The sequence below is a fragment of the Hetaerina americana genome, unplaced genomic scaffold, assembly GCF_022747635.1.
Source record: "Hetaerina americana unplaced genomic scaffold, ioHetAmer1.1.p SCAF_9, whole genome shotgun sequence".
Taxonomy (NCBI): Eukaryota; Metazoa; Arthropoda; class Insecta; order Odonata; family Calopterygidae; genus Hetaerina; species Hetaerina americana.
Window position 1 is genome coordinate 52,960,148 of NW_027287538.1, and position 27,651 is coordinate 52,987,798.

General features: G+C 37.2%; 1 protein-coding gene across 1 annotated transcript; it reads left to right on the forward strand.

The window, feature by feature from the left end:
- Positions 1–10,731: 10,731 nt before the first annotated feature.
- On the forward strand, positions 10,732–15,811 carry LOC139699076 (NPC intracellular cholesterol transporter 2 homolog a-like). Its single transcript, XM_071598076.1, has 3 exons — positions 10,732–10,801; positions 13,756–13,934; positions 15,725–15,811. The coding sequence occupies exons 1-3, from the start codon at positions 10,732–10,734 to the stop codon at positions 15,809–15,811; spliced, it is 336 nt and encodes a 111-aa protein (XP_071454177.1).
- The last annotated feature ends 11,840 nt before the right edge of the window (positions 15,812–27,651 follow it).

Sequence of the window (27,651 nt, forward strand, 5' to 3'; positions counted from 1 at the left end):
TATTTCTGCATCAGGAATACCGAAATAGAAAATGTAGGCTCCATTACGTTCCTAGGCGTTACACATACTCATGAACTTTCCTGGGTGAAACATATGCGGTGAATATGTGGAAAAGGTAACAACAAATAGAATTTATTGGAGTATATGGGAAATGTGACGAAAAGGTCGTAGAGCATAGTTATCTTTTGCTTGTTGGGCCTCTAATGGAATATATACTGCTGTAATTATATGGAATCTTCATGAAGTTGAATTTAACGGCGAATTACGTCACCTGGAGCGTAGATGAGGTATTATTAGAGTAACTGGGTCGAGAATCACAGACAGAGTGAACATTAAATTATAGAATATAACTCTTGCATTATTTAGAAGGGAGTCTACTCAGCGATGGTGTTGAAAATGCATTATAAGCCCCATCGCACTACGGTAGAAGAGATCATGCTAAAAATGAGAGAGTTTAAATATAGAACAAACGGACTTCATTTCCCTCTGTCCAGAACTTCTTCAATGGTTGTTTGCCCAGGTTATTTTCAATAGGCATCAGCACATATTCAATTGTTCCCGTCACAACTTTGTGGAGGTTCATGTTGATTAAATGAAGAACACAATGTATCTTTCCACTGTTCTTTATTTACGTACAACTAGTTTCAACGTATAAGCGTTATCACAAGTGTACCTGATGATGACGCTTAAGCATTGAAACTAGTTGTACGTAAATAAAGAACATTGGAAAGATACATTGTGTTCTTCATTTAATCAGGCACCAGCACGTTGAAAAATTCGAATTTTTTCTTTGGCTTTTTGTTGGATGGCCAAGCTTTCTACCATATACAACGTGACAATATATGAATAGGTTTACACAAAACTGTTTAATACCTGTGTTGATTACTTCAAATTTTGACAATCTGCTTTTGATATGAAGTGCTTGTTTGGTCCTATCTACTCTCGCTTGTTTTAGATCTGGTCCTGGTGCTTTACTGTACTTTTACTCCTAGGACTTGGCCAAATTCTGTTATTCTTATGATTTGTGTAACAACTGGAACTGTTTGCTCTTCTCCAAGGATATCATTTCCTAATTGACCTGTTTACGAATCCTGGATACAATTGTTCTGTATATATTTATTCCTTTTACAATTCGTATAATCTTAATGCAAATTTCTCTTTACCAATTGTTACTTCTTCAATTTTATTTCTCAAAGGTTTGTGTGGTTCTGAATATCCTCCAGGTTATGGAGTGACTTTTTTCAGTGTTTTTCTTAGGCATAATGCCCTCAATATCTGTACATTTGTCCTCCTCAATCCATTTTCTCCTCATTTCTCGTATTCATTATTTACTGCAGCCTTTATATCATTATATTCGATTGTTTCCTTTCACATTTCACTACTTCCTGCATTATTTCAAGGGTTTCCCCTTGAATCCTTCATAAAATCTGTGTGTGACTTCTGTGCACTTAATGCTGTCTTTTTTCTGTATTCTGATTTTAATGAAAATTTTTTTGGGTCCCTAAATGTGTTCATTTTACTCTCCACTGTTTTATTTATTTAACATTTATTGGTGTATCTTTTGTAGAATTTATGTGAATTTTTGTCAATAAAAGAAACTTTAAAAATAAATGAATTATAGCAATGATCAATAATTTTCACCATTGTGTCAGACCTAACATATCTCTCAAATTACAATGCTGAAGTAGATATTTCCTTTCTAATTCTCATCTAACCTGTTTATTCAACATCTATCAAAAGAGTTGTTCGAAATCCTGTCTCTCCCTTACATAAAACATAAAATCGGTTATGCATGCTTTCAGCATTGATGGAAAGTTAACCGTTATTTTTCCCATCGTTCTCTCACATCGACACGAAGTTTTCGATGAATAGATGAACGAATCATAAGGACAAAACGTATATAATAATCTTTCAAGAACAATCATTGCGTTGCTTTATTCATTTATTCAGAGACCCCAGCGGATCACTCGAGAAGCTTCAATAACACGAAATATTTTCTCCAGAAAAATTCTTTCAGGTGAAATTCGTATGATGAACCATAAAAGTGACAACTGATGGCACAGGATGATAGTTCACTTTCCCTTAGTAGGTAATTTCGTCTGAAAATGAGTGATAGTCTGTATTTTCTCGTCTAAGAAGTTAAAGCATTTTGCTCTCCTCTCCTTTGCATCCGTTAGCCAATAATTTTACACATGTTAATTTGGTATTCGTTTTCAGAAACAATAAGTATGCATTAACCTATTCCTTGAGAAGTTTGCGTATAATATTTCTTCTGCTAATTGAACTGCTAATCACCATTGAGCTAACCCATCTCCACGTTATTTAATGAAATTCTAAGGCCGCTAATATACCTTACATTAATTACAAATCCCTCGCCGTTATTCAACGTTTTCAGTCATCAAAACTCCCTAACTGCACCAGCAATCGTCTCGTTAGTCCTCTTTAGACATTAATCAGCAATTGTTATTTTGTGTTCTGAGTCACCATAGTATATTAACGCTTATTTTTCTAAGCCAAGAGAGGCAATATAAGCTTAATTAGTATTACCATCCCCTCAGTTCCATCTCTCAGTTCTTCAATTACAGACTTCGTGAGAGCATACAAAATGCCATGCAAATGCCATGAATATTATTTATCAAATAACGTCCAAAAAAGTAAGCCGCTAGCTCCATCTCGTCATTATTTATGTAAAACATAAAAAAACGGAAGTAATCTTGATTATTAAGTATTGATAAATAAGATTGAAACAAAAGGTGATGGAAAAATTCCTCTTAATTATTTGCCTGCAAAATTTAATTCATGCTATAAATTGTTGTGACGGTAACTCTGGCTTCGTTGCCTCGCGTGAACTATCAAATGAAAAGTTTAAGTCGCGGTAATAAAGGATAAAATGCTTATGAATTGGTAAGAAAACTCAAGATATGGTCAAAATTAAATTTAACGACGAAATTTATAGGACATAATGATAAAATTCTAATCTTACAGAACCAGCCGTTAAGTAGTGAAAATATTCCTTTTGATATCGAGCGCGAAAGATAAGTTGCAAAGCACCCTCAAAATATCACTCAATATCTGGACATTTTCATTGGGGTTTCAATTTAGTAGTTTTATTATTTGAAAAATTTTTACTAAACATATGACAGGCACACTCGTTGCTCATTGAAAAGGTATACCATTACGATATGTTTGTCTCTTTCGTAGATTTCGAGAAAGCGTTTGATAGAGTGGATTAGGTTGAGTCAACGACTATATTAGAAGTTAGGGACTTATCCACAACGACTATATTGGAGGGATTAGGGATTCATCCACAACCTATATAAAGTACAGACTGCGCAGGTGCGAGTGTAGGATGGACATTTTCAGGAAGAGAAATAAGACAGTTGTGTTCATCATCACTGCTGATTTTCAAAGTATATGTGGAGGGAATAATAAAAGAGGCATGGGAAGAAATGGAGGTAGGAATGAAAATTGGCGAAGAATTGAAATATCAGTTATATTTGTGGATGACCAAGCTTTAGTTTTTTCGTCAGCCATGGGGTTACAAACTCGGTTGAGCTCATTGGAAGATCACTAAAATGGCTATGGGATGAGAATAAAAATGAAAAAAACAAAGGTTATGCAGTTCTCCAGAAAGGGAACAGCTTATTTAAACGTTACAACTGGAGGACAAAACCTTGAGCAGCTGGAACGGTTGACCTGCCTTGGAAGTGTTTTCGATGAAAATTGTTAAAGTAGTCCAGACATAAGAAGAAGCATTTGCTTTAGACAAAGAAACTTTTACAAGGAGCGAATTAATGACAGAGACTTAGAGTACTCGATATAATAGGAATAATAGAAAATATCGTACAGGAGTGTTGCCATATAATGAATTCATGGGGTGCGAAAGTGAAATTAAACATATCTGTTAATGAGACCAAATCCATCGTGTTCGAGAACAAATTGTTACGAAACCCAACTATAAAAATCTATGGTCAAAAAATCAAAAGAACCTCCACATTCAGATACCTGGGCATTAAATTCGATGACAGACTAGCATTCCAATAACACGCAAATCGCGTAGGTAGGTCAAGAAAATATTTAACCATTGAAGAAGGGTGCGCAGAAACAGATTTCGCATCACCACAAATAGCCTAAGAACTATATACAACGGGGTCACCATCCTAATATTAGCATGCGGCTGTGAGGTGTGGGGAGAGAGGTTAAATTACAGCAGAATCCGGAAGAAACTGGAGTAGGCCAAAGATCTTGCCTAATTGCAATATTCAGGAGCTACAATACGGTCTGTTATGAAGCTCTACCAATGATAACTGGGATAGAGCCGATAACATTCTCAATAGAGTAAAGAAGATTCAAGTCACGGATGAGGCAGATGGAAGAGGCTACTCTAGGAGATATAAAGTTGCCTCCAACTGAGAAATGGAGCAGGAACAGGAAGGTTATAAGAGCGGATTTCCCGGAGAAATGGGAACGGGAATGGGAAACATTAGAAAAGGGGAAAACAACCAGACAATTCCTGCCTAGCGTGAAGGAAAGAATGAAGATCAACTTTAATACCTACAAAGGAATGACGCAAATTTTAACAGTACTCGGGGAGTTTAGATCATACCTCAAAAATAGGAAAAAAAGTAGGGGACGTGTGAATACATGATGGAGGAGGACACGGCAATACACTGAGCCCCTTATTGCCCAATTTATGCCGAGAAAAGACGTAAACTGGAAGCTATCCTTGGATATTTGCATAACGTCCAAAAAATTGGGAAATATCTGCACGAGGAACCGATTAGAAATATATTGGATAGATTTATCAACAAAGATTTTTTGGGAACGGGGAGAACGACAGAAAGGAAGGGCATGTAACTCATATTTTGTATTTTGTAAAAAATTAAAGAAATTGTCTTGGGGGTTTAAAAATAAGGTACCCGGAAAAATTGAAACAATAAATTTCCCAATTATAATGTAACAGACTAAATTATTATAACTATGATATTTGAAATGACGCAAAATAGATCAATAGAAATTTCCTGTGACCAGAGTGGAATTGTGAATGGAGTTTATTTTAAACGGAGATGTCAAACAGTCACTCAGAAACGCATAGAATTGGAAAACAAGGGAGCCTGGGTGAATAAATATATATTGCATATCTTCTAGATATCCGTACATTTTTCAATATCTCAACCTTACTTTTGATGAGAATGAAATACCGGAAGGATAGCTTTTATCTAATATCCCAGTTATGAATTTCTTTAAGGTAATCTACCTGTTAAGGTAGGTCTTGGATGGACACAACTACAAAATAAATATTTGTTTCTCCTCACAAAACATAGCCTAGCATCCTACTCTACAACAAGTACCTCTTCATCTCTGTGTACTTCCTTCATCCCGTCCAACATCCCTATTTCATTCCTGCCTTTTCCTCGTTTGCCTCGCCTTCTCCCCTCTGTCACAGTCTTCAACATTCCACTGCTGATTAATATGCTTTGCAATCCATTTTTCCTGCCTCCTTATTATTTCTTCCAACAATCCCGTCTCCTACCCCACCATACCCACTTCCTCATTTGTTTTCCTTTCTCTCCAGAACAACATTTCCATTCATCCCCACAACCACATTTCAAAAGCCTCCAATCAACGCCTATCCTCCTGCTTCAGTGAGCCTCTTTGTCCAGGGATATTCTTCTGCTACACCCCTAATACTTTTACCAATTTGGTCCAAAACACGTCTTAGATACGTAATCTGTTCCGCCTACTATAATTTTTTCCCTCCTATTGCAATGTTAACCTCGGTCTTTATCTTTCTGGAAAATCGCACAACCTTTTTTTATTTTTATTGATTCTAATCCCATATATATCGCACTAAATTTCCAATTCACTCAGCAATGCTTGCAACCCCTTGACTGACTGACAAACTAGAGCTGGGTCATCAGCAAACCTAACTGATTTTACGCATTCCCCGCCAACTTCCATTCCTATCTCCAATTCTTCCCATGACTCTTCAATCATTTCCTCCCCATATACGTTAAACAGCACCGTTGATAATGGACAACCCTTCCCACCGGTGAAAACCTCTACCCAACACTGCCCATCCGGATTCTTCGTCCCTCACTCGCACCTGCACAGTCTGAGACATTTACAGGTTGTGGATTAGCCTCCTGTCTCTCCAATCTGTTCCTACTCCCTGAAATATACTCAAGAGTTTTTTCCTATTCACTCTATCAAATGCCTTTTCGAAATCCACGAAACATCCTGTTTGTATTCTATATTCCTCTCGATTGGTTATCTCATAACTGAATTTCTGCGTGCCTCTTCCCTTCCTAAACCCAAACTGATCATCCCCTGAGTAATCATTTGCCCTACTCTCTATCTTTTTCTTGATGATCTTGAGAGGCACTTTAGCTGCATGGGAAATCAAACTTATTGTTCTGTAGTTTTCACATAATCTAGCCTTTATCTTTTTCAGAATAGAAACTAACACTCATCTCACAAAGTTTTCCGGCCAGATTCCTTCCACATAGATACTACGAATCAGCCCATAGCCTCTTCCTCCCACTTATTCCTAAACCTTTTAGTAGTACCACAGGAATGTTGTCTACTCCCACGGTCTTATTTGATTTCATCTCTCTTTATGCCCTTTCTATCTCATCGTCGAATATGCCTGGACCTATGCTATCTTCCTCTACGTCATGTTATTTTTATATGTCTAACTTTGTTGGTCTAAGTTCTTTACCATAAAGTTCTACTTTATATTCCTTACATCTCCTTTGGATCTTTTCTATGTCAACCATTCTCTTACCCGACTTACAATAATAACGGGTACAAGGGTCATGGCGAAGGGCTGAATTTATCATTAATTGCATTCACAATACAGCGAATTCTAAGTCGATGTATCCTCACTGGAGAGTTGTTTAAGCCTTATAGTATTATTGCGAACACCAGCGGTCTACGTTGACGTCTACTGAACTTCATTGAGTTTCATGCAAATAGAGTAAATAAATTTAAGCGCCAATAATTTTTATGAGTAGCTTATTCAATGAAATTTATAGAAAGCTGGCATTTTGTGGCAAATTAACTAATTTGGTACATTCTACATTTTTTAACATGCTTCCTCGGCTCTTTATCCTACTTGATAATGATGTATACTCGCTGAAACCGGTTATGTTGCATGCTTAAAAAAGCGAAAAAAATCAACTTTTATTTCATTTACTAATAAATTGATGCTCATAAAATCATCCATTTTGGTGATCAACTAATTTACAACGAGTTGTAACGGAGTAATTAATTATCTAGATTTTATTCAGTTTTCTATTTATTACAACAATTTTTAAATTTAACTCTGGCAGGCTCTCTCGAACATTTTTCCATCTTGACATATTATGAATACGTAAAACTATGCTATCATAGATGTGGATGGTAAACCAGAATGACTGGTTGACTCTCCCGGCGGTTATTTCCTGCCAATACAGTTATAAAACCTTAAGGGTAGAGACAGAAAAATTGGATGAAATTAAAAAAAAATGTTGGATAATAAATATTCAAGCGTCACATTCGAGTAGCGATACAAAGGAACGAATAAGTGTATTATTTTCTTGGGGGTCCGTACACCACTATCACACTTTATCACATTCGCAAAGAGAAAACCCTGCAGTGTTATAACAAGGATCTAAAATTTATGTTACGAGACGCAGCGGATGCTCAAACAAATGTGTCAACCCCAGATCCACGGCCAACAATGTCCACTTCCTGGCGATCGTTCATTATTTTTAGCCGCAAAGTCCAGACGACACGCTGAATAACGCGCACCTGAGCCAACAAATTTCGCTAAGGATGGTGCCCCGCGGAGAAAATGCGACCAGTTTACGGTGGCACGCAAACGTCAATAATTGACTTCAGATGGAAAAATTGCGACGCATAACATTAATAGTAATGCCTTATTTGATGATATAATACATGATGACAATCATTTACGGATTAAATATATTATTATATTGCTCGTACTTCCGAGAACCCGTCGGTAGCACCAAATGTTCGCGGTTACATTCACTGTTCAGGAACTTTTTTTCTCTTTGGGAACTCCTTCCTTCCACCTTCCTCACTAATCTTATTTTTGTTCTTTTATGTATTTCCTATACTTTCCCTTTATTACTTTCCCCTATTGTTGAGAATATATGTTTTCCCGTTGAGTGATTTTAGTGAATATATGTGATATACGGAAATAGGCACAGGTAAAAGGGATAGAGAGACATATTAGCCCTTGTGTTTGTCTTTTATTTGTATTTCTATTCCTTATCCCCGTTCATATTTCCGTATGAATACGTTTCCGCCGTTTGGCAGGTATTTGATTGGTGGAGGATGAAGGAGGAAGTAGTTAGGGTATCAATCAATCAGATAATTTAATTCAAGGAAGATATTATAGCAAGGTGGGGAACTACAGTCTAGGAATAAGAAATGGCCGCGAGGGGAAAGGAATACAGCTCTGTAGAATTAATCAACCCCAACGTTTGATTTAGACACCACAGCAGACGTAGGTAGACCCAAAAAATGACAGGGGACTCAGAGGGCTATGAGTTAGACTAAATTGTAGTTTGGTACAGATTCAGAAGCATCGTGAACGATTCCTCCAGTTCTCCGGTAGCGGATACGTATTTAGACCATAATTAAGGTCTAATGATATATAAAATAAATTCAAGATAAAAAAGAGAAGACATTTTGAGAATTTGAATGTAAAATCAATAATAGGAATAAAAAGAAAGGAGTATAAGCATGCTTTTGAGGGAATAATCATACATGAAAGGTGGCAGGCTACAATGGAAGGAAAATGGAAGCATGGAGAGTCATTGATATCTAAATCTAAAGAGTCATAAACAAAATACCAACCGTATGTACCAACAGTCTCCAGCTGAAGCATTGAAACAAGTAGCCCTCAGTTCTTTTCCAAACATCTAAAGGACTTAGACAAGGGCGTGGCATAACCCATTTCCTGTTCGAATTATATTTGCAGATTGTGTTGGAACGACGGAATCGATCCTGTGTGGTATTAGCATTCTTTTTAGACCTTAAGCAATATGCTGTTCATCGAAGCCTAGGCATTGGTTGCTCAAAGCCGGCGGAACGCTTATATTATGCTAAACAAGTTATTGAAAGCATTTGAAAGTGGAGAATTTCGAGTTAACACGAAGAAAATCGTGTATCTGTTGGTCGGAGGATAGATAAGAGGTACTGAGTTGTCCCGAGGAGCTATCAAGGCAATGAAACAGGTTAAGCGTAAAGGTTCACTTATTCTCGAATGTACAAATCATGAATATGGTTTATAATAAAAAATACTGATGCCTCGAGGCGCGATTGATTTTTTCAATGAGTTCTGAGGCAATGAAATCTGAGGCAATAGAGAGAGAAACAACATTATAGAATTTCCTAACTTATCGAGCAGAGAGCTGGACTTCGAATGAACTTTTAAAAAGGAAATTCCTAAGCCTTACACTTGTATTCTCGCGGTTTACGGAACGAGAAAAATTTTCATTGTTTTAAATGGCGCGTTTTTCATTCGATTGAAGAGCCAGATTCCCCAGAGCCAGATGCCCCAATTAAATTCACAGTGAAGACTATGTAAACACTTAATTTTTCTAGTTGCACCCCTTCCTGTAATTAGTTTTTTTCAAGTTTCGGGTTAATAAATGGATGGCGGAATTCCTTGTGTAGAAGCAACGGGAAATACACGTAGAGAATTCCAAAGCAAGAGAGATTATTGCATATTTAAATTATTATATACATATATTTCGGTAAATGTTAAAGCAAGACGAAATCTCCCAAACGGGTTTCCCGGGATAGTTGCTAAAATAATGGGCATTGAAAAACCGGAATTTCCTCTTAACAAACAGACCAATTAACAGGATGTTTAATACAGCAGGCAATGAGGGAGTTAAATAAAGTGAAAAGAGTCTATGTAAATCAAATTTATTCTTTCCCTCATTTCACTCGTCTACGGAAACTATGAATCCTTGATCTAACCCAAGCCACCCAGATGCGGGAATAGGCTCACCAAGTCTGATGCGAAATCACAGTTTTTTCCAATTTTCTTCAAATGTATTTATTTTATTAATTTATTATGCATTAGTCCTAAAACAGTACTCTGACCTTAACACTTGACTTTGAACATTGATACAACAATTTGAAAATTACATTCACCCAAGCGCTAGGAGGAGGAGTAGAAACCACACCACTGTTGTTTCTGTTAAAATACACGCGTCGGAAATTATCATCTTCAGTCAAAATAAAAATATGATGATTTGGCAATATGTCGTGATGATTCAGGATTTAAATATTTCTATGATGGAGATTTTCAGAATCACTTCTCGAAAGTATTTATTTGAATCAGTCTAGTCGTGCAGATGTAATTCCTTTTAGGCACTTATCCATCTCGATCGCACGAAGCTAAGAGTTTGAGGGAGGATATGCGTGTTTCGTCAAATTATCAACAGTGAACAACAACTAAACCGATAAGCCACAGGTGTACACTTTTCTAGACGAGACTGCCGGCCAGGTCTTCTTATTTGGAGATATCTTAATTCTTAACCGTTTGCAGTTATATCAGGAAATCCCGGATATTAAACCTGCAGGGACCGAGTGGGAACCATATAAAAGGTTCAGCGCTTAGGCGCATCCCCCACCCCGTACACTACAGCCTTGGTAGCTTGGAAAGACGGTCTCCGAAGTCACATCGCCAAAACACGCCGAGAGAAAATGTACAATCAAGCAGTCGCCCTGTTCACGGTTCTTGCCGTCGCACACGGCACGGATTACCACGAGTGCGGTAAGTATTCCTCCGTTCTTATCATTCCTTTCATTTTTCTACGAAAGGTCAACAAAAGATTCATGAGAAACACATATGTTATTTCGGATAACATCGGTTTATTTGTTTTGCACTTTTGAGTCAGTGATATTCACGCAAAAATGTTGACTTATGGCCGGAAAGTTTACATGTGTTCGGCGGATTAACATAAGTTTAATCGCAAACAAAATTTATCATCGCGTAATTTTCATTTGAAGCCGAGAAAAGAGCAAGCCATTTCATTCCAATAAATCGGCGGTGCACCCATGAAATACTCCAACCTTTCTCTCTCTCTCTCTCTCACACACATCCCGTCTCTCTGGGTTTAATGGACATTTTAAATTTTAATTCAGAAAATGTCCCTTTGCCGACTGCCCTGAGGGTCAACTGGTGCGACGACCTACCCTGCAAGTTACCTCGCGGCGAGAAAATCATCGGTCAAATGGACTTTACAACCGGTGAGTGCTCCTAGGCCGTACCCGGAAATCAACCACCACTCCGTCCGTCACTGGCGGGGATTGAGTCGCACTCGCGCCGCGATGCTTCTGACAGCCGTATCAACGGGGAAAAGAAAAAGGACCATCCTGAATATTCTTCGCGAAGAGGAATGATGGAATGGAAATGTAATCTAAGATTGTAATCCCATCGGACTCTAGCTGTTCCAATCCATTTTGACGACTACTGACAAATCGGGCCCTGAGGAAATAGCATAGTCTAATGCTGGAAGTTGCCTTTACCAATAAGGTAAGGGTAAATAATAAGGTAGGATTTTACCATTAAGGAACCTCGATTATGCCGTGGCAATGACTAAGGATGTAGATTGGAGATAGAAATTCCTTTTTAGGCTCATCGGAACTTATACCTACAAAATGAAATTTGACTCTCATAAATGCTTATGTTGCTATGCTTATTGCGTGCTTTCACAGATTAAATTGTAAAGAGTGTTGAATCGAAGTACAACATAAAAATATTAGACTGCTATGCCACAAGTAAGTATAAATAAAAGGATTTAAGGGTTTTAGTTTTCATAATTAGAAAATACGAATTAATATCTAATAATTCAAAGGGAAGGTACATTTAGATATATTAAGAGTTAAATGGATTCTTTGGAGAAGAACAGTGAATTTTTGTTTAATTTTTGATAATGAGTTTAATTATTTAAATACTTTTCTGTGATTAAAACGTAATAATTCAGCAAAAAGGGGATCATTGTGAACACAATTTTTTGAAAGACATTACTATAGGTTAGGATGTATTGAAGGACAGGTATTTGTATCTTTAACGTCATTAATTCCCAATTGTTTTTGTGTAATAGATGGTTCTCTTACTTCATCTATTAGGTATAATAATCGTAGTGATGGCATGGCATTTATAATTAGAACGAATACGGTTAGAGTTGTTCAGGCTGTTTCTATTTTCAGTTTATCTAAAATATTTCGGTTTGTTTCAAGTTATTAATAGTATCAAATACACTACTGTTACGGGAATGAGTACTAGAATTAGTATTTAATGGCCATGGAAATCAACTATTTGTTATATCATAGGCGATGCAGCTTCTTGAAATCTTAGTGTGCTCATATTGCCATTTTTAATATAAGACTTGAATCTTCATTCATGGTGCCTAATTCTATAGCACTTTTCAGCCACATTAAAAGTTTGTTAGTAGTAGTAGTTCTAAAAATCTGTATTCTTTTGGAGGGATTGTTGATATCATTCAATGGAAGTGTTAAGGGCACTTGATGGTAGAACTTGTCGTTAGGCAACAACACCCACTAAGTATTAAACAGTGGTGTGTTTGCCCAGTGTTAGTACTAAAACTGGTTATTGTGAGTAAGACGTAAAGCGTAATATATGTAAATGATACTTTTTGAAAAAGTAATGATTGGTCAAGTTTGGTCTTATCTGAAGAAATATTTCCGCAACTTTGGATGAATATGATTTATACTTTCGTAAGGATTACATTTCGTTCTTAGAAGAGAATAGTTTTCATTATTCAAAAGTAATTCACTTTCTTATATCCTACCTCTTGAACTATTGCCAGTGGTTATTGGAATGGCAACCAAATAAGGGTTAAAATACTTTTTCCATCGGGATGTTTAGGGGTCTATATCGAACCCGGATCGAATCCCGACGACGATTTGTCCGATAATAGAAATCTGATGTCTTCTTCGATTGGTTCCTGAAAAGCACTTGGTGTTTCCATTGCGTACAATGACGTCTAATCTCTTGCGCCAATCGTCAAGAATAGGGTAGCAGACCTCGACTAAGGGTGCCAAGTCCTAATGAAAGTTCCCTAAAAGCAACAACCCACCCATCCACATCTGATGCCAGTCACCTCCCGTAAATGACTCATTAGCGATTTCGATTTGAAAGGTTTTATTCCCGTTATGAAAGGACGAATTGAAAGAAGGAATAAACTATGAAGTGAACACAATAAAATGACAGAGAACCAGTTTTAGGAAAGGCTCCTCTTCGGGGTGGGAGAACAACAGAGAAACAGTTCATAAAATTAGCGGTGGTGGAAAAACCTTTCAACAGATCGTCGGGAGCAGCATTGGACTGGTATTCACCCGCAGACGGAGGCAAATCCGCAAAACCTCCGTCAGGCCGCCAGAAACAAGAATTAATATAACAGAAGGTAGAAGTGTGCAGCAAAATAAATGTTTAACAATAATAAAGGTAAAAACATAACATCACAGGTCACTTAATGCTGTTTCTAATGGTATTACTGGGAGTGTTTTATAGTCACTAGACTGATTTTCTTGTTCACTCTCCTGTCTCTTCCACCGTCGGTGAGTCGTTATTTACGTTTCTTCTCTGGTGGGAAGAGCGGGAGGCCCGGATCAGGGGCCAAGCTGTACGGGGTAGATAATGTGCAGCGAATAACATATGGGGACTTATTAGCCCTCAACCCATCCTCTTCTACATTTCCTCAGAGAAGCCGGCCTCGGAACTGACGGTGCAGGTCCGTGTCAAGGTCCTGCACTTCTGGGTCGACTACCCCATTGGCTACGACGATGCTTGCCCGTACCTGCGAGCTGGGAAGTGTCCTTTGTCTCCGGGAGATAGTGCCACCTACGAATTTTATATCCCGGTGCGGTCGCATTACCCCAAGGTGAAGTATATGACCACGTGCCAATGACTGTTACCCATCTCTCCATAAACTCGATTCAATATTTGAAATGCTAATGCTTTGCCACACATTTACACCCTTGCGACAACACGAAATGTTACCCATACGAATTGATTGAAAAGCCGTCCAGTTCTGCACAGACTAATTAAGGACCAAAATTTTTGTCGGTATTCATTCCATTTTTCCGTCAAAACGGTTCTCTCCTCTATTCATAATCACCCTCGCGATTCGGTTACAATGGTAGAAACATCAAGGCCAATCAGTTATTTGTGAAAAATATATAATTCATTCGTTAACATCGATTGATATTAATTAAATAAAATTATATGTCAAACGTGTTGAAAAGAGGCAACTACCTTGTTTAAAGAACATAAGATTGCAAAAAAGGTAGCCGTTCGTCAAAACGTTCGTGTAGAGCATGGGACTCTACTGATCGGAGACATGGAATATTGGGCCAAAAAAGAATAGAAGCATTTGAAATATGGTGCTGGAGGAGAATTCTGAAGATTTAATGGACTGAAAAAGTGAGGAACTATGAAGTATATAGAAGAGCAGAAGAGGCAAGGAAGACCATATGGAGAGCTCTACGCTAAAGAGGACTAGATGGATTGGACATACCTTGAGGCACAATGGATTAGTTAGAAACATAATAGAAGGAAAAATTGAATGATAGATCCCGCGAGGAAGGCCAAGAGACAAGTATATAGGGCAAATTAAGAAGGACGTAAAACAGGGAACCTATCAGAGGGTGAAGGAATCAATACTAAATAGAGAAGAATGGAGGGCTGCAGTGAACCAATCTTAGGATTGAAGTACTGATGATGACGATGTCAAACGTTGCTGAATCAAATAGCGACCCGAGGAATTCGAAATATTTATCCATGATAATTCTCTGAATTTATGAATTATCTGCAGGTGCGCCTTATCTTAAGTTTAAAACATAACGCAATCATCTATTGGAAAAGTCAGCATATGCGGCAAGCCCGAGCAGCAGTAAAATCTAACTATGCGTGTGCCTTTAGCAGTACACGTATCAAGATAACAAGGATACTGTTTGAGTTACTATCTCAATCGATTTGCGTGATGAAATTAATAAGCAACATGAGATAGCTGAAAATAAATCGGTACCAAAACCTGCCCTAAGGATGAAATCAGCTGCATGTTTTCCCAGTACTGGGGTGATCACCAGGTGAACATAGGGACCGGGTTCGATGACTGGTGACGTGGAATAATTATAACCTAAATTAAAATAACTGGCCACCTACTACCAAATGGATGAATTTCACACGTTGTTAGAGATCAGTGTGAGATGAGGTGAGGAGGTGAACCTTCCTTACATATTATTATAGATTCCGATGGATTACTTTGGTCGATGAATTGAAAAAGATTCTTTTCCATCTACTTATTTTACCAATAAAATTCCAGAAGGAATTCCATTCCTTTGGAAGGAATAGCAAATTTTCACATACAATAGGCAATCCTTTACCTGGAGAGGTATACAGGAACTTTTCATTGACTGGAGATTAATCTTCAAGTTCACGGGAGCTATTCGGAAAATCGATAAAAATTATGTAAATGCACTTCCGTTTTCAAATTTACGAAAGAAAAATCATAAACATTTTAAAAATCAATGAATCCTTATTATAAGAACTGGTAGAACTGTTCGAAGTTGATGCATTTTAGTTAAATACCTTCATGTAATTGCGTTTTTCCATTGTATTTATACCGCAGAACTGTCGAATTTCTAAAGGTTACTTTCATTTCTCTTTCAGATCTCAATCCAGGTGGAATTGTCGTTGATGAATGAGAATGGTGATTCCTTGTCGTGCTTTAAGATCGCAGGGCAAGTTGTGGACTGATTAGCTGGCGTCTTCCCTCACCTCGTACCACTGTCACTAAGTCTTAACCTATTCTTGGACGTAGCAAAGCTGCACCATTTTCCGGTTTGTTTTGTTGGGCACAACAAAACTTCTGCACTATAAGAGTGATTGGAGCCATATTTCTATGAATATTTTCCGAGCTATATTTATTCATCCTAACGAATGTCACAACAATGTAACTAGTAAAACTTTGAAAGTTAATAACACATCGCTCTCCGTTTCGATTCCACATCTTCTCCTACTCGTCGGACTTTCTTTAGAAATATGATCATTGTGATCATTTAATCACTCTAAACAATCTCAAATTTCCAAAAACAGTAAGTAATTTCAAAAGATGCAATTGTTTATTGACTAATTAATATGATTTGAAGATTCAAAGTGCAAACCTAGGTTGTAAGCACGTTGGGATTGCATGATACATTGACTGCATGACACAATAATGCTGATAAGACAAAATTATCAACTCTGTATCCTCTCTGATTCATCAAAGTTTTCAATGAAATTACTGATAAATGGCGAAATAGAGTTAGTATTTGAAATAATTATTTTTTCCTCTCTATTGTCTCCACAACATCCACGCTCATTTGATCTTAATAAAAAGATATTTCGGGTGGAATAATATTTAATATATTATAATAATTTAACATCAGAAATTGCGCCACATTTAGAAATGAAATTTAAGAAATCCCTTGTAGATCATAAGTTTCCCAATATTGGTAAACCCTTTTCGAAAACTTGCAATAAAAAGGGGAGACAAGGGGGAATAAAGCATATTTCAGACCTATTTGCCATATGACCATGACATTAAGGTCATGAACATTCAATTGCTAGATAATTATTGAGAAACCTCGGTATTCAGGAAATATTGATGGAAAACCAGCAAAGTTTCGGAATGGGCAATTCCTGCGAGACACAATTTTTACTTCTAGTCCAGGATATATTTGGTTTGGGAGAAGTATGGTTCAAGTGGAAAAGGATTTTCTAGATTTTAAAAATGTTTTCACCAAGTATCTCATAATACTGCACCTAGAATTAGAAGCCTATTGAATAGATAAACATCTCATGTGCTGGATTGAAGAATTCTGGAATGGTCATATACAAATGCTAGTCACAGATAGTGTTAGCTCTAAAGCTGTAAAAGTCACTTCAAGTGTTCCCCAGAAATGTGTTATCGGACCTGTTTCATACTTTCTTCACACTATCGTCATTAGCCCCTGGGTTAATTGCAAGATACGCTTATTTGCTGAAGTTGTTCCTTTTCACAAAGATATCAACCGTCTTGAGGAGAAAGCATAAAGAATAAATTAGCTGTATTTTTTGACCTCAATGCGTTAATGTTGGTTCGACACTTGGCAATTAGAACTGCACTTAAATAATTGTGTATTGATTAACTTTTAGGATAGAATTAGTTCCGTCTCGAAAGCTTACTGCACCAGGAATACGAAAACTGAAAATGTAGACTGCATTAGGTTCCTTGGCGTTACACATACTCACAACTTTTCCTGGTTGAAATATATACGGTGAATATGCGGAAAAGGTAACAAAAAATAGACTTAATTGGTGAAGTATTGGAAAATGTGACGTAAAAGTCATAGAGCATAGTTATATTTTGCTAGTAGGGCCTCTATTAGAATATGCTGCTATCATTACATGGAATCTTCATGAAGTTGAATCGAATGGAGAATTATGTCATCCGAAGCGTATATGACGTAAATTTGTGAAACCTTGTTATGATCAATGGAGTAGCGTATCGAGATTATTAAAGTAACCAGGTCGGGAAACACTGACTGAGTGACCGTTGCATTATAATCAAATCTCTTGCTTAAATTTGGATTATGAGGAGGCTATTTTACCCGCGAACGATAAGGGTTCGCAATACAGGTACCTGTAAGATTTTCCGACCACTCTAGAAGGAATAGTGTCTAATTTAAAAAGTATTCTGGTGTGTAATCACTACCTGCCACAAACCCTGGTGTTTTCTTGCTGGGGGCCATGTAGATGTTCATGATTGAGTAGACGACCTGAAGTTCTAACGGAGTCCATCCAAATTTGGATCTAATGATAGGCTCTGAGATATACTGAAAATTAGCAAAGGAAACTGATACGATTAATGTCGAAGAACACTACTATATCGAAAACCGTTACGGAAAGTGAGATTTGCGCAAGTTTTTAAAGGGGTGAAATACAAATAACAAGTGCCGGAAGACCTCAGCGTGAGGAACCAAATGGAAGATATTTACAGGTAATGGAGAGGAATGAGGACAGCCGAAAACCAATAATCTGATAAAATTACGATTGAAATTAAAATTGAACTCCTTTTAAAAACAGCTCTTAGAAACTAATCCAAAATATTGGGCTGATGCCAGATTTTAAGGTGCACATCTCATTCCACCAAATTAGACACACGCAGTCATCGTGCTAATGAACGCCGGAATGAGGGTCCGCTTGTCCTATCCCTTAGTTAAGAATTTTAGAGGCTTTAGAGATCATAAATTAAAATAAAAGGAGCTCTATGTCATGAGCCAACCTATCTCCACCTAATTTAATCCAATTCTAAAGCCACTAATAAACCTTACATTAATTACAAATCCCTCGTCGTTATTCAGCGTTTTCCGTCCTCGAAATTCCTCAACTGTAACAGTAATCGTCTCATTAGTCCTCTTTCAACACTAATCACGGTAATTGTTATTTTGTGTTCTGGGTCACCATAGTATAGTAATTCTTATTTTTCTAAGCGAATAAAGGCAATATAGGCTTAATTAGTATTACCATCCCCTCAGTTCCGTCTCTCAGTTACTCAATGACAGACGTCATGAGAGCATACATCAACTGCCATGAATGTCATTTATCAAATATTCTCAAAAAAGTTAACTCCATCCCGTCATTATTTATGTAAAACAATAAAAACGGAAGTAATCTTGATTATTAAGTATTGATAAAGAAAATTGAAACAAAGTAATGGGAAAACTCCTCTTAATTATTTGTTTGCAAAATTTATTTCATACTATAAATTGTGGTGGCGGTAACTCTGGCCTCGTTGCCTCGTGTAAACCATCAAATAAAAAGTTTAGGTCGCGGTAATAAAGGATGAAACGCTTATGAATTGGTAAGAAAACTCAAGATATGTCACCCTCAAGATATCACTCAATATCTGGACGTTTTCATTGAGAATTCGCTTTAGCAGTTATATAATTTAAAATGTTTCTCACCTAGAATGTGACAGGCACACTCGTAACTCATTGGAAAATTATAAATTTGATAAACAGCGATATTTTTATCGTCTTTAGCACGAAAAACTTTCATAATGTAACTAGGAATAGCGATAGTATTCGGAGTTTCGCATTTAATCCCTTCTAGGTTTTGCCTACATACTAACAGATGGTGGGGATCGAGATGGTGCGTTTCACATCCCGGCGGTGTTGAATATTTTTCAGAGGTAACTCGATCCCTACTTGTACTTTGTGGAGGGCACTTTGAGTGAGTACGCCGTCCGTCGGATGGGACGTTAAGCTGCTGCCCCTTGGCGCCTTTCGTTAAGAGTAGGCTAATGCCGACGCCGGGTTTCTCTCCACCCTTCATCCTTTCCTGTCCATCCCCTATGGCGCAAATGACCTTAGCTGTCGGTCGTCTCCCCTGAATACTACTACTACTAACTTATGTATACGGCACTATCATTTAGAATTTAATTAAATGACAAAAATGTTAAAATTATGGGGTGGGTCCTCGAAATGCTTTTTGAGTAGAGGCAGAAATCAGAAAATGATTCAACTAACTCAGATTTTGTGAATGTAGCTGTCGATGCCCCGCGAGGGGAGTGTAGTCAGATTTTCCGCACTTTTCATTTACATTGATTGTAAATTCATGATGAAAGTCAGATTATTCACCGATAATAATATCATTTGAGTAGATATTAGTAATACATCGGAATGTGAGACGCGTTCTAGCTGTTTTATTTCTTGCTGGCCAGAGTAGGCCTTTAATTTAATCCGAAAAAATGTGCGTTAATATAATCCAAGGATAAGAAATCTGTAAACCCTGATACCTCTACAATTGGCAGAGTAGGTACGTGCGTAAGATCGGAAGACTAAGCAAAATATCTGGGAGACGTATTAACATTGGACCAATTGTATAGAAAGCAGGCCACAAGTATCCGCTGGGATGAAATGAGAAACGGGTTCATTAAACGTAAATTGAGGAAATAATAGAATAAAAAGTGAAGGAAAAATGTTATTATAAATTGGGTATACAATATCTGAATTGAATGTGCACTATTTGAAACACTAAGGCTTATCTTTTGGGGTGAAAAGGGTAAACAAATTTAACTGTAGGTTTGTGAAGAAACGATATGAGCACACGGTTTACGTCAGGGCTCTAAGAAAGCTTACGGAGACCCTCGAAACATCAAAAACACTATTTGAACTCATAAAATTTATAAAATAAAATAATTCAGTTTATGACTCTGACGCCAAGAGGGGATAATTTTCTTCCCGTAAGGTTATATAAGCGGTCGATGCCACATGGAAAACTAAAGAAAAACGTACGGGTGAACTGAATATTTAAGGGAAACTTTGTTGCCCCGAACACTTCGTGAAAAGAGCCAGAGAAACCACAGTGTATAAAAATTTAGTTTAGCTGAAAATTATAAGTCACCGAAAATCATAAGCATCTATTAACCCATGGTCTTACCATCGTATTTGGTATTTTGATGGGATTAGAACAAGTCATCATGTGCGAATAATTGCTTCTTAGTATGTATTAGTAAGAATGACACATGTAAAAGAGGAAAAAAGGTATGTGAAGAAAATGATCATTATTTTGCATGTTGGTGTTTTTTAGAATCTTGTAGAATGGTTAAATAATAAAAATGAGGAATGTTTCTGCCCCAAGTCTCTGGCCTGGGTCTTAGGTGAAATGTAAAAACCCCTTCCAAATGCTGTAACTTTAGAAGACACAAAACAGATGGATTAAATGGAAACAATGGATTAAAATAAAATAGTTAGGGATCAAAGTGGAAATGTGTATGGAGTCCATTTTAGAGGGAGAAGTAAAACATGTGCTTAGGAAGGCATGGAATGGAAAGGAAAGGAGGTCGGGGAGGAGGGATAATGAGTTATCGCAGAAATATACGTAGTTTTTTAAAATTGTCTTAAAATATCCAACGGCGGATTTTGCAAGTGGGCGAAATACTTGAACCTTTTTTATTTTGTTCAACCACTATTTGTAAAAGAGAGAATAGGAAAGACCCTAGTAATTGTAGAGAAATTATTGCAATGTCAACTATTTGTAGTGTTTTACGATTATTCTATGTAAATGATTGAAAAATGAGGTCTAAGGGAAGATAAGATGAGGCAGGGGTTACTATGGGTACTGATTGAATAATGTTTCAATCCTAATCAATTTTGTGAGGAGGTGCTCGCTTACTGTTAGCAGTTTCATTTGATAATGGATCTTGGAAAGGTCTATGATTCTTTAATAATTGCCAAAAATTGAAAGCAATGGGACAGATTGGCACTGAATTTCAACTAACATTTCTTATTTAACGTGTACCCCAACCGTTGCCAGCTGCAGATAAGATAGACACACAGCTCTCTGCTTTGTTCCAATCCTTATGATGGATTTCGATGACCAGGTAATGATGAATGAAAACCAGCACGATGATAAGCATATGATAAACAAGTTAATGGAAGCATTTGGTGGAGAAGTTTTTTGATCTAACGCAAAGAAAAACAGAAAATATGGCAGAAAGAAAAGAGTGAAAAAATATTAAGCTTTCGCAATATTTGAGTGGTAAATAAAGTCTAGAGTGAAGCTGTGGATTAGTAGAGCCATTTTAAGAGAATGCGCTAGGAAAGATAGCCAAGAACTATGTCAGAATGGTGGCCACGAGAAATAAGGAATCGTGAACTATTGAGGAATCATCTAGGGTAAAAAAGCCTTAGCAGGTAGGAATTTCTACATCTACATAGTATATCCAGACTAAGAAGACTTTATACTCTTCCACAGATTTTTGTTATAAGGTACAACGCGTTTCACCAACTTGCGGCATCGTCAGGTACAAATTTACTTAGCAAACAGAGCGAGAATTTATATACGCTGAAGACAGAGTGGGGGCGGGGAGGGGAAGGAGGGCCTGAGAGGGGGGCCTTCTTCCCTTCCGCGGAATATTTATGTTTGTATTATTCAAATAATTTAGATCATGATTGCCACAAGTACATACACTGTGGCATTAAAGTGAGATGTACTATGAATCTACGGGAGATACCGTGAAAGTAACTTTTTACGGAGTTATCCGATATATGAGCATTACAATGCAACAATTTCAGAGAGTACTAATCATTCTCCTTGACTGGGATCAAGGTACTTCTCTTAGCACAGAAGAGGAGCTACATATAGCAAGAGAGACTAATAAGATAAATACACAATACTAGGCTATTTGGAATGAAAATAGGAAAACATTTTCTCCCTCAGCGTGGTCGGATGGAGTTATTCTGATCCCTTGTCATTTGTGGAAAAATGACAATCTTAATTTAACTGTTCAACATCCTCTTAATCCCTCTTTTTAGTAACATCATCCCTCCAATTAGGCTAATAATGAGTAATAATGAAGCTAATAACACATTTGCAACACATCCGTTTACAACAAAGCGACCTCCTCCTAATTTCTGCAAAAGGTTTTAATATGTAAATTAACCTTCACTCTGTTAGTGCTTCACGACCCAGGTCATCTAGCAATCCTCTTACGTTACTAAGTTCATCACACCTAAGTTTTACAATTTAGCTCCACTACGCTCTACAAGATCGATTCGCTAATTAATGCAACTTCTTGAGGATCCCATATAATAGCAGCGTATTGTAAATTAGGCCTAGATATCGCAAGGTGACAGTGCTCTTTAAGCTTCAGGCTTACATTTCTCCAATGCTACTCTAATAAAGCCTAGTTTTTAATAACCTTTTCAACATAATTCCCGTTTATGTTTCACGCAGAAGTGTTCGTGAGTAAGCCTTAGTATTTAATCGAGTCTATAGTCTATATTTCGGTATTTCTGATACAGTGGGGGTTCGAGGGAGAAATACTTCTATCACAATAATTCGTCATTACATATTTTTTTGACTTAATTCTAGCATTCAAGTGTTGCACCAAAATGGTGTAGCATTAAGATCGTCTGTTTAAACTAACTTATGGTCTGTATTTCGAGTATTTCGAAAAATAAGCATACCTTACCATTATCCATGGAGTTAATGAAGTTTTTTTATTAATTTTTGATTATTTTAAATTTGTAGCTAAGAATTTCCTTTTTTAATTCGCTTAAAACTTTCTGAAATTATTTCTATGCATTTCGTCTAGATATCCTTTAAATATAAAGGATCTCGTTAAAACAAAACTTTGTGACTACTCATGAAAAATAAGCTTTATTTAGCAGTATCAATGCTTCGTGTCACATTTCATTCATTTATTTGGAATATATCACTTTGCTGCTGAGCGCGTGATCTCAAAGAAGGGATTCCACGTACCCTAAATATTTCGGTGTTCACTTTTTCCTTAGATTTACAATTGAACGCTATAACAAAAACTTGAAGCCATTGATGTACTTATTTTTAAACAAGTGAAATATTCTATTTGGCCTCTTATTTTTGATCCCATATACAGGTATGATTTCGGTATAACTTAGCAATTACTGCTCTATGGTCACCAATGACATGAGCATTTTCTATGATTAGGATCTTTTCGTTTATCTTCATTACTAAGATATAAAGAATATTATTTCCTCAATTGATGAAGTAACGAGTTGATGTATGAGGTTCAATATGATAGCAACTCTCAGGTATCTTGGTCTTTAACCCGTTTTAAATCTGTACGTCCTCCAACTAATGGATGGGTAATTTAAATATCCTTACACTATCATCTCTCGTTCATTGTTTTGGGAAGAAAAACTCTTGATTTGCTTGTCTGGTTCTTGCGTCAGCAGGGCTGAGGCAATTCCTGATAATTGTGATGAAAGCGTTTAGTCCTCAATTAAAAGTCCTTAGTGCAAAAGAATCTATGTGTGAACATTTTACGGGCCATCGAATGACAAAAATAATTCAATATTAGAACTAGAGCAGAAAAGCAAAAGTTTCTCATCCCAATACAGCTATCGTGACATTTTAAAATATGGAGACTTCAATGCCCGATTTATCGATTGGAGCGTTACTTGCGAGTTACTTGCGAGTCGCTTTTCAATTCCTTAATGTTGAACTCAATCCATCAACTTATTACTTCACTAACTAGGGGAGAAAATCTTCTTCATTTGTTAGCAACGAACAAGAATTAAAATGTGTTAACTATAGAAACTAAAATAACTAGTAACCATAAAGCAGTAAATGCTAACTTTTCCTTAAAAGCCTAAAAGAAAAAATCTTTGTTTAACGAAGGGAATTATAAAGGCTTTAACTGCGTATAGATTCACTTGACAAATTTTAAGAAAGATAACAAACCGAAATACTGAGAATTCGAGGTATCAATTCCTTGACGCCATGTGCTCAGCAATCAACAGGCTCATTCCCAGTAAATTTGTAAAGATAACACGGAACCTAGATGGTACAACGAGCATGTTAGAAATCATAACGACGTCTAACACTAAGAGATTTGCTTAAAAAGTATCGGAAAATATATTTATTTCAGATATTGCTACAATGCAACAAAATTACTGAAAGCAAATCTCTAGAGCTTAGACATGCTTTTGCCATTTTGGAAGGCCCTAACTGGTACGCGTGCAAGGTTATTCGATGGTTCTTATGGTCTGATGGTGGTGTCATGAGAGAGGCTTTTATTTTTGGAAACAGAAAATGAGTCTGCTGCTGCCATTTCGGGACTGTAAAGTGAAATCGACCGTAGTGGAATCGACGCGTCGCGTTGCAGGTCTTGGCAAGCAGACCCTCGACCTTGCTTTTGACCGTCCGTCAAGAATTTCGGGGCGAGTTTAGCGTAGATATTTCGTATAATCAAATTTTCAGTGATAATGGTGTGCACTGTCATCTTATGAACGCCAATACGATTTGAGATCATACGCACACTTAATTGATGGTCTAAATTCAGCACTTCATGCACAGGTAGTACGTTGCCGTCGATTCTTGACGTTAACGGTTCTCCAGCGTCCTTCATACACTCTCGTTTTTTTTGACGAGCTTTTCGAATTTAAACAAATTTCATTTGTTACATGCTTCTATCCTTGAAAACTTGACGAATCACGTCCAAAGTATCTGTACCTGCAATTCCTCGAGCCAACGTAAGATTTGATGGCGTATCGCTATTGAGTCTTTCGCTGCATTTGGCGCTAGCACCGAGTCAATTGACAGAGGTCCACTGAAAGCACGATCTACCCTGAACGAACGCTCACAGGTGACTGGCGATTATCGCCAGTCACCTGTGAGTGTTAATTGGCAGACCCCCACCACCAAGCCTACGCGGTGCTAGCGCGTTGTAACGTACAATGACGTTAGGAAAAAAAATGTTTCCGATAATTTTTACATCAACCGTGTATTTCACGCCAAGATGAAAATATCAAGAATGATGACTCTATAAACAAAAGGAATGAGATCACTCACAAGATTCCTAGGGCAAATGCCAAGGAGGAATTTCGGAAAGCGTTAAGCAAATTCAAAATGAAAAGATTAGCAGAAAATTCGAAAGAGAATCCGAAGGCATTTTGTTCGTATATCAGAGAGGTTCAGGGAAATATGTCAAAAGTTAATTCACACAAAAACCATGAAGGTGAAAGAATAACCAGCATTTTAGAAGAGGCCGTCTTATTAAATCCCTTCTTTCAAAGCGTCTTCAACAATATCTCACCGAATGTCTCCAATAGCTTACCAAATCATGACCGCCACCCGATGCTCAAAATTGAAATCTCATATAATGGAATAGAACGGTTGCTGAAAAATATTAAGCCTAATAAATCTTCCGGGCCCGATGAAATACCCGCTTGTATATTTGAGGAAATATCGCCGGAAAATTCGCCATATCTAGAAATCATATTTAAAAAATATATACAAGTACATCACAGATTCCTAGTGGTTGGAGAACGACCAGCGTAACACCAATTAAAAAAAAAACGAGGAGGAACAGAGTAATTACAGATTTATTTCCCTTACATCCATATCATGCCAGTTCATAAAACATATTTGCTAGTTCGATAGTAAGACACATCAATAGTCAAAAGTTATTGATGAAAATTCAGCACGGTTTCCGAAAAGGCAAATCCTGCCAGACACATCTTGCGCTCTTCGTTCATCCTTAGTTCGGGAGAGAACAATGTTTCAGTAGACGCAGTTTTCTAGATTTTAAAAAAGCTTTGGCAAAGCACCTGGTTGCAAACTACTCACAAAGCTAGAAGCATTTGGCATAGCTAAAAATATCCAGGGTTGGATAAAAGACTTTTTCTATGGTCCGATACAAGGAGTAGTCATAGGTGGAGTTAAGTCTAATGCAGGAGAAGTCACTTCAGGTGTTCCCCATAGTTAATAGTAAGATACGCTTTTTTGCAGAAAATGCAGTGGTTTACAGAGATATCGGACACAGCAGCTTTACCAGATGACCGTAATGCTATACAACGCTGCTGCGACAGTTGGTAATTACTATTTAGCTCAAAAAAATTCGTGGTGATGACTTTTTGGAAAAATAGCAATTATTTCCCATTCTCCTACTGCATCAAGAACACAGAATTGGAAAATGAAGACTCGATTATATGTTTATGCGTTTCCCTCACTCAGAGAGTGAGACACATACGAGAAATATGTGGGTAACCTAACAAATAATTAGAAATGTACCGGAAAATGTGAGGAAAAGGTTAAACAGCAATGTTATCTTTTGTGGAGTGTATTCACCTCCTGCCACAGATCCTAGCTATGTCTTGCAGGGTACTAAAAATAAAAAAAATGACCTCAATTAGTTATGGTATTGAATTAACTCTGTCAAAAGTTGGCTTGTAAAATGCTCATACATAGATTCTTTTGGTTTTATGACTTTTAATTGATCACCAAACACTTTCTAAACCTTTATCTGAAATTACCTCAGCCCTGCTGAGCAGGGGTTATTAACTATAATAAAGATATACCCCGTATTTATTTACTCTATAACATCTGTGAATGGAAAAGAATATTGGTAAAATGTTACTACCGGCAATTATATTCGCTAACCAGCTTTAAATGCCAATAATTATATTAGCGCTAGTGCTTTAAATAGGTTGATGATATTCAACACTTTATTCTTTAAATTTCGGAAGGTTAGCAGTAATAGAAATAATTTTTCTTGACATTACAATCGCTTGAATATTTAGCGGGAACGAATGCTAATTATTATTGGATCCCTTATAAAATTTTCTATACGTTGCTATCTGTTTCATAAGTGATGACCTATTGCATGGATGTGTAGTACTGATCCTCGCTCCATTCCACTGTTTGAGCTAAACGATGTCTTACCCTCTTATCTAAAAATACCATAAAGTACTCGAATATCCTCATCGCTGCGTGACTGGCAGTCTCAGAATTGTAACGAACACCAAGGCGGTTTAGAGGTTTTTTTTTACGATTGGATTTCCGGCTGAAAGTCAGGGAATGAGATCGCTGGAGAGATTACGCAATCTCTGATTTATGCAATCCTCTCGGCTCCAAACCAGAGAACCCCGATCAATCCTCGGGATGAAGTTACAAATGCCACATTAGTTCCCTCGATGCCACCCACCCGCTCACTTTATAGAGTTCAATTTTCTGAATCAACATAGAATATCATTGGATCCGCGGCCCATGGCATCGTTCATACTTAGATGAGTCACGACCTACAG

Coding starts and splice junctions, on each gene's coding strand:
- LOC139699076 (XM_071598076.1), top strand. CDS start 10,732: ATGTACAATCAAGCAGTCGCCCTGTTCACGGTTCTTGCCGTCGCACAC. Junction 10,802..13,755: donor CACGGATTACCACGAGTGCG/GTAAGTATTCCT, acceptor ACATTTCCTCAG/AGAAGCCGGCCTCGGAACTG. Junction 13,935..15,724: donor TGCGGTCGCATTACCCCAAG/GTGAAGTATATG, acceptor TTTCTCTTTCAG/ATCTCAATCCAGGTGGAATT.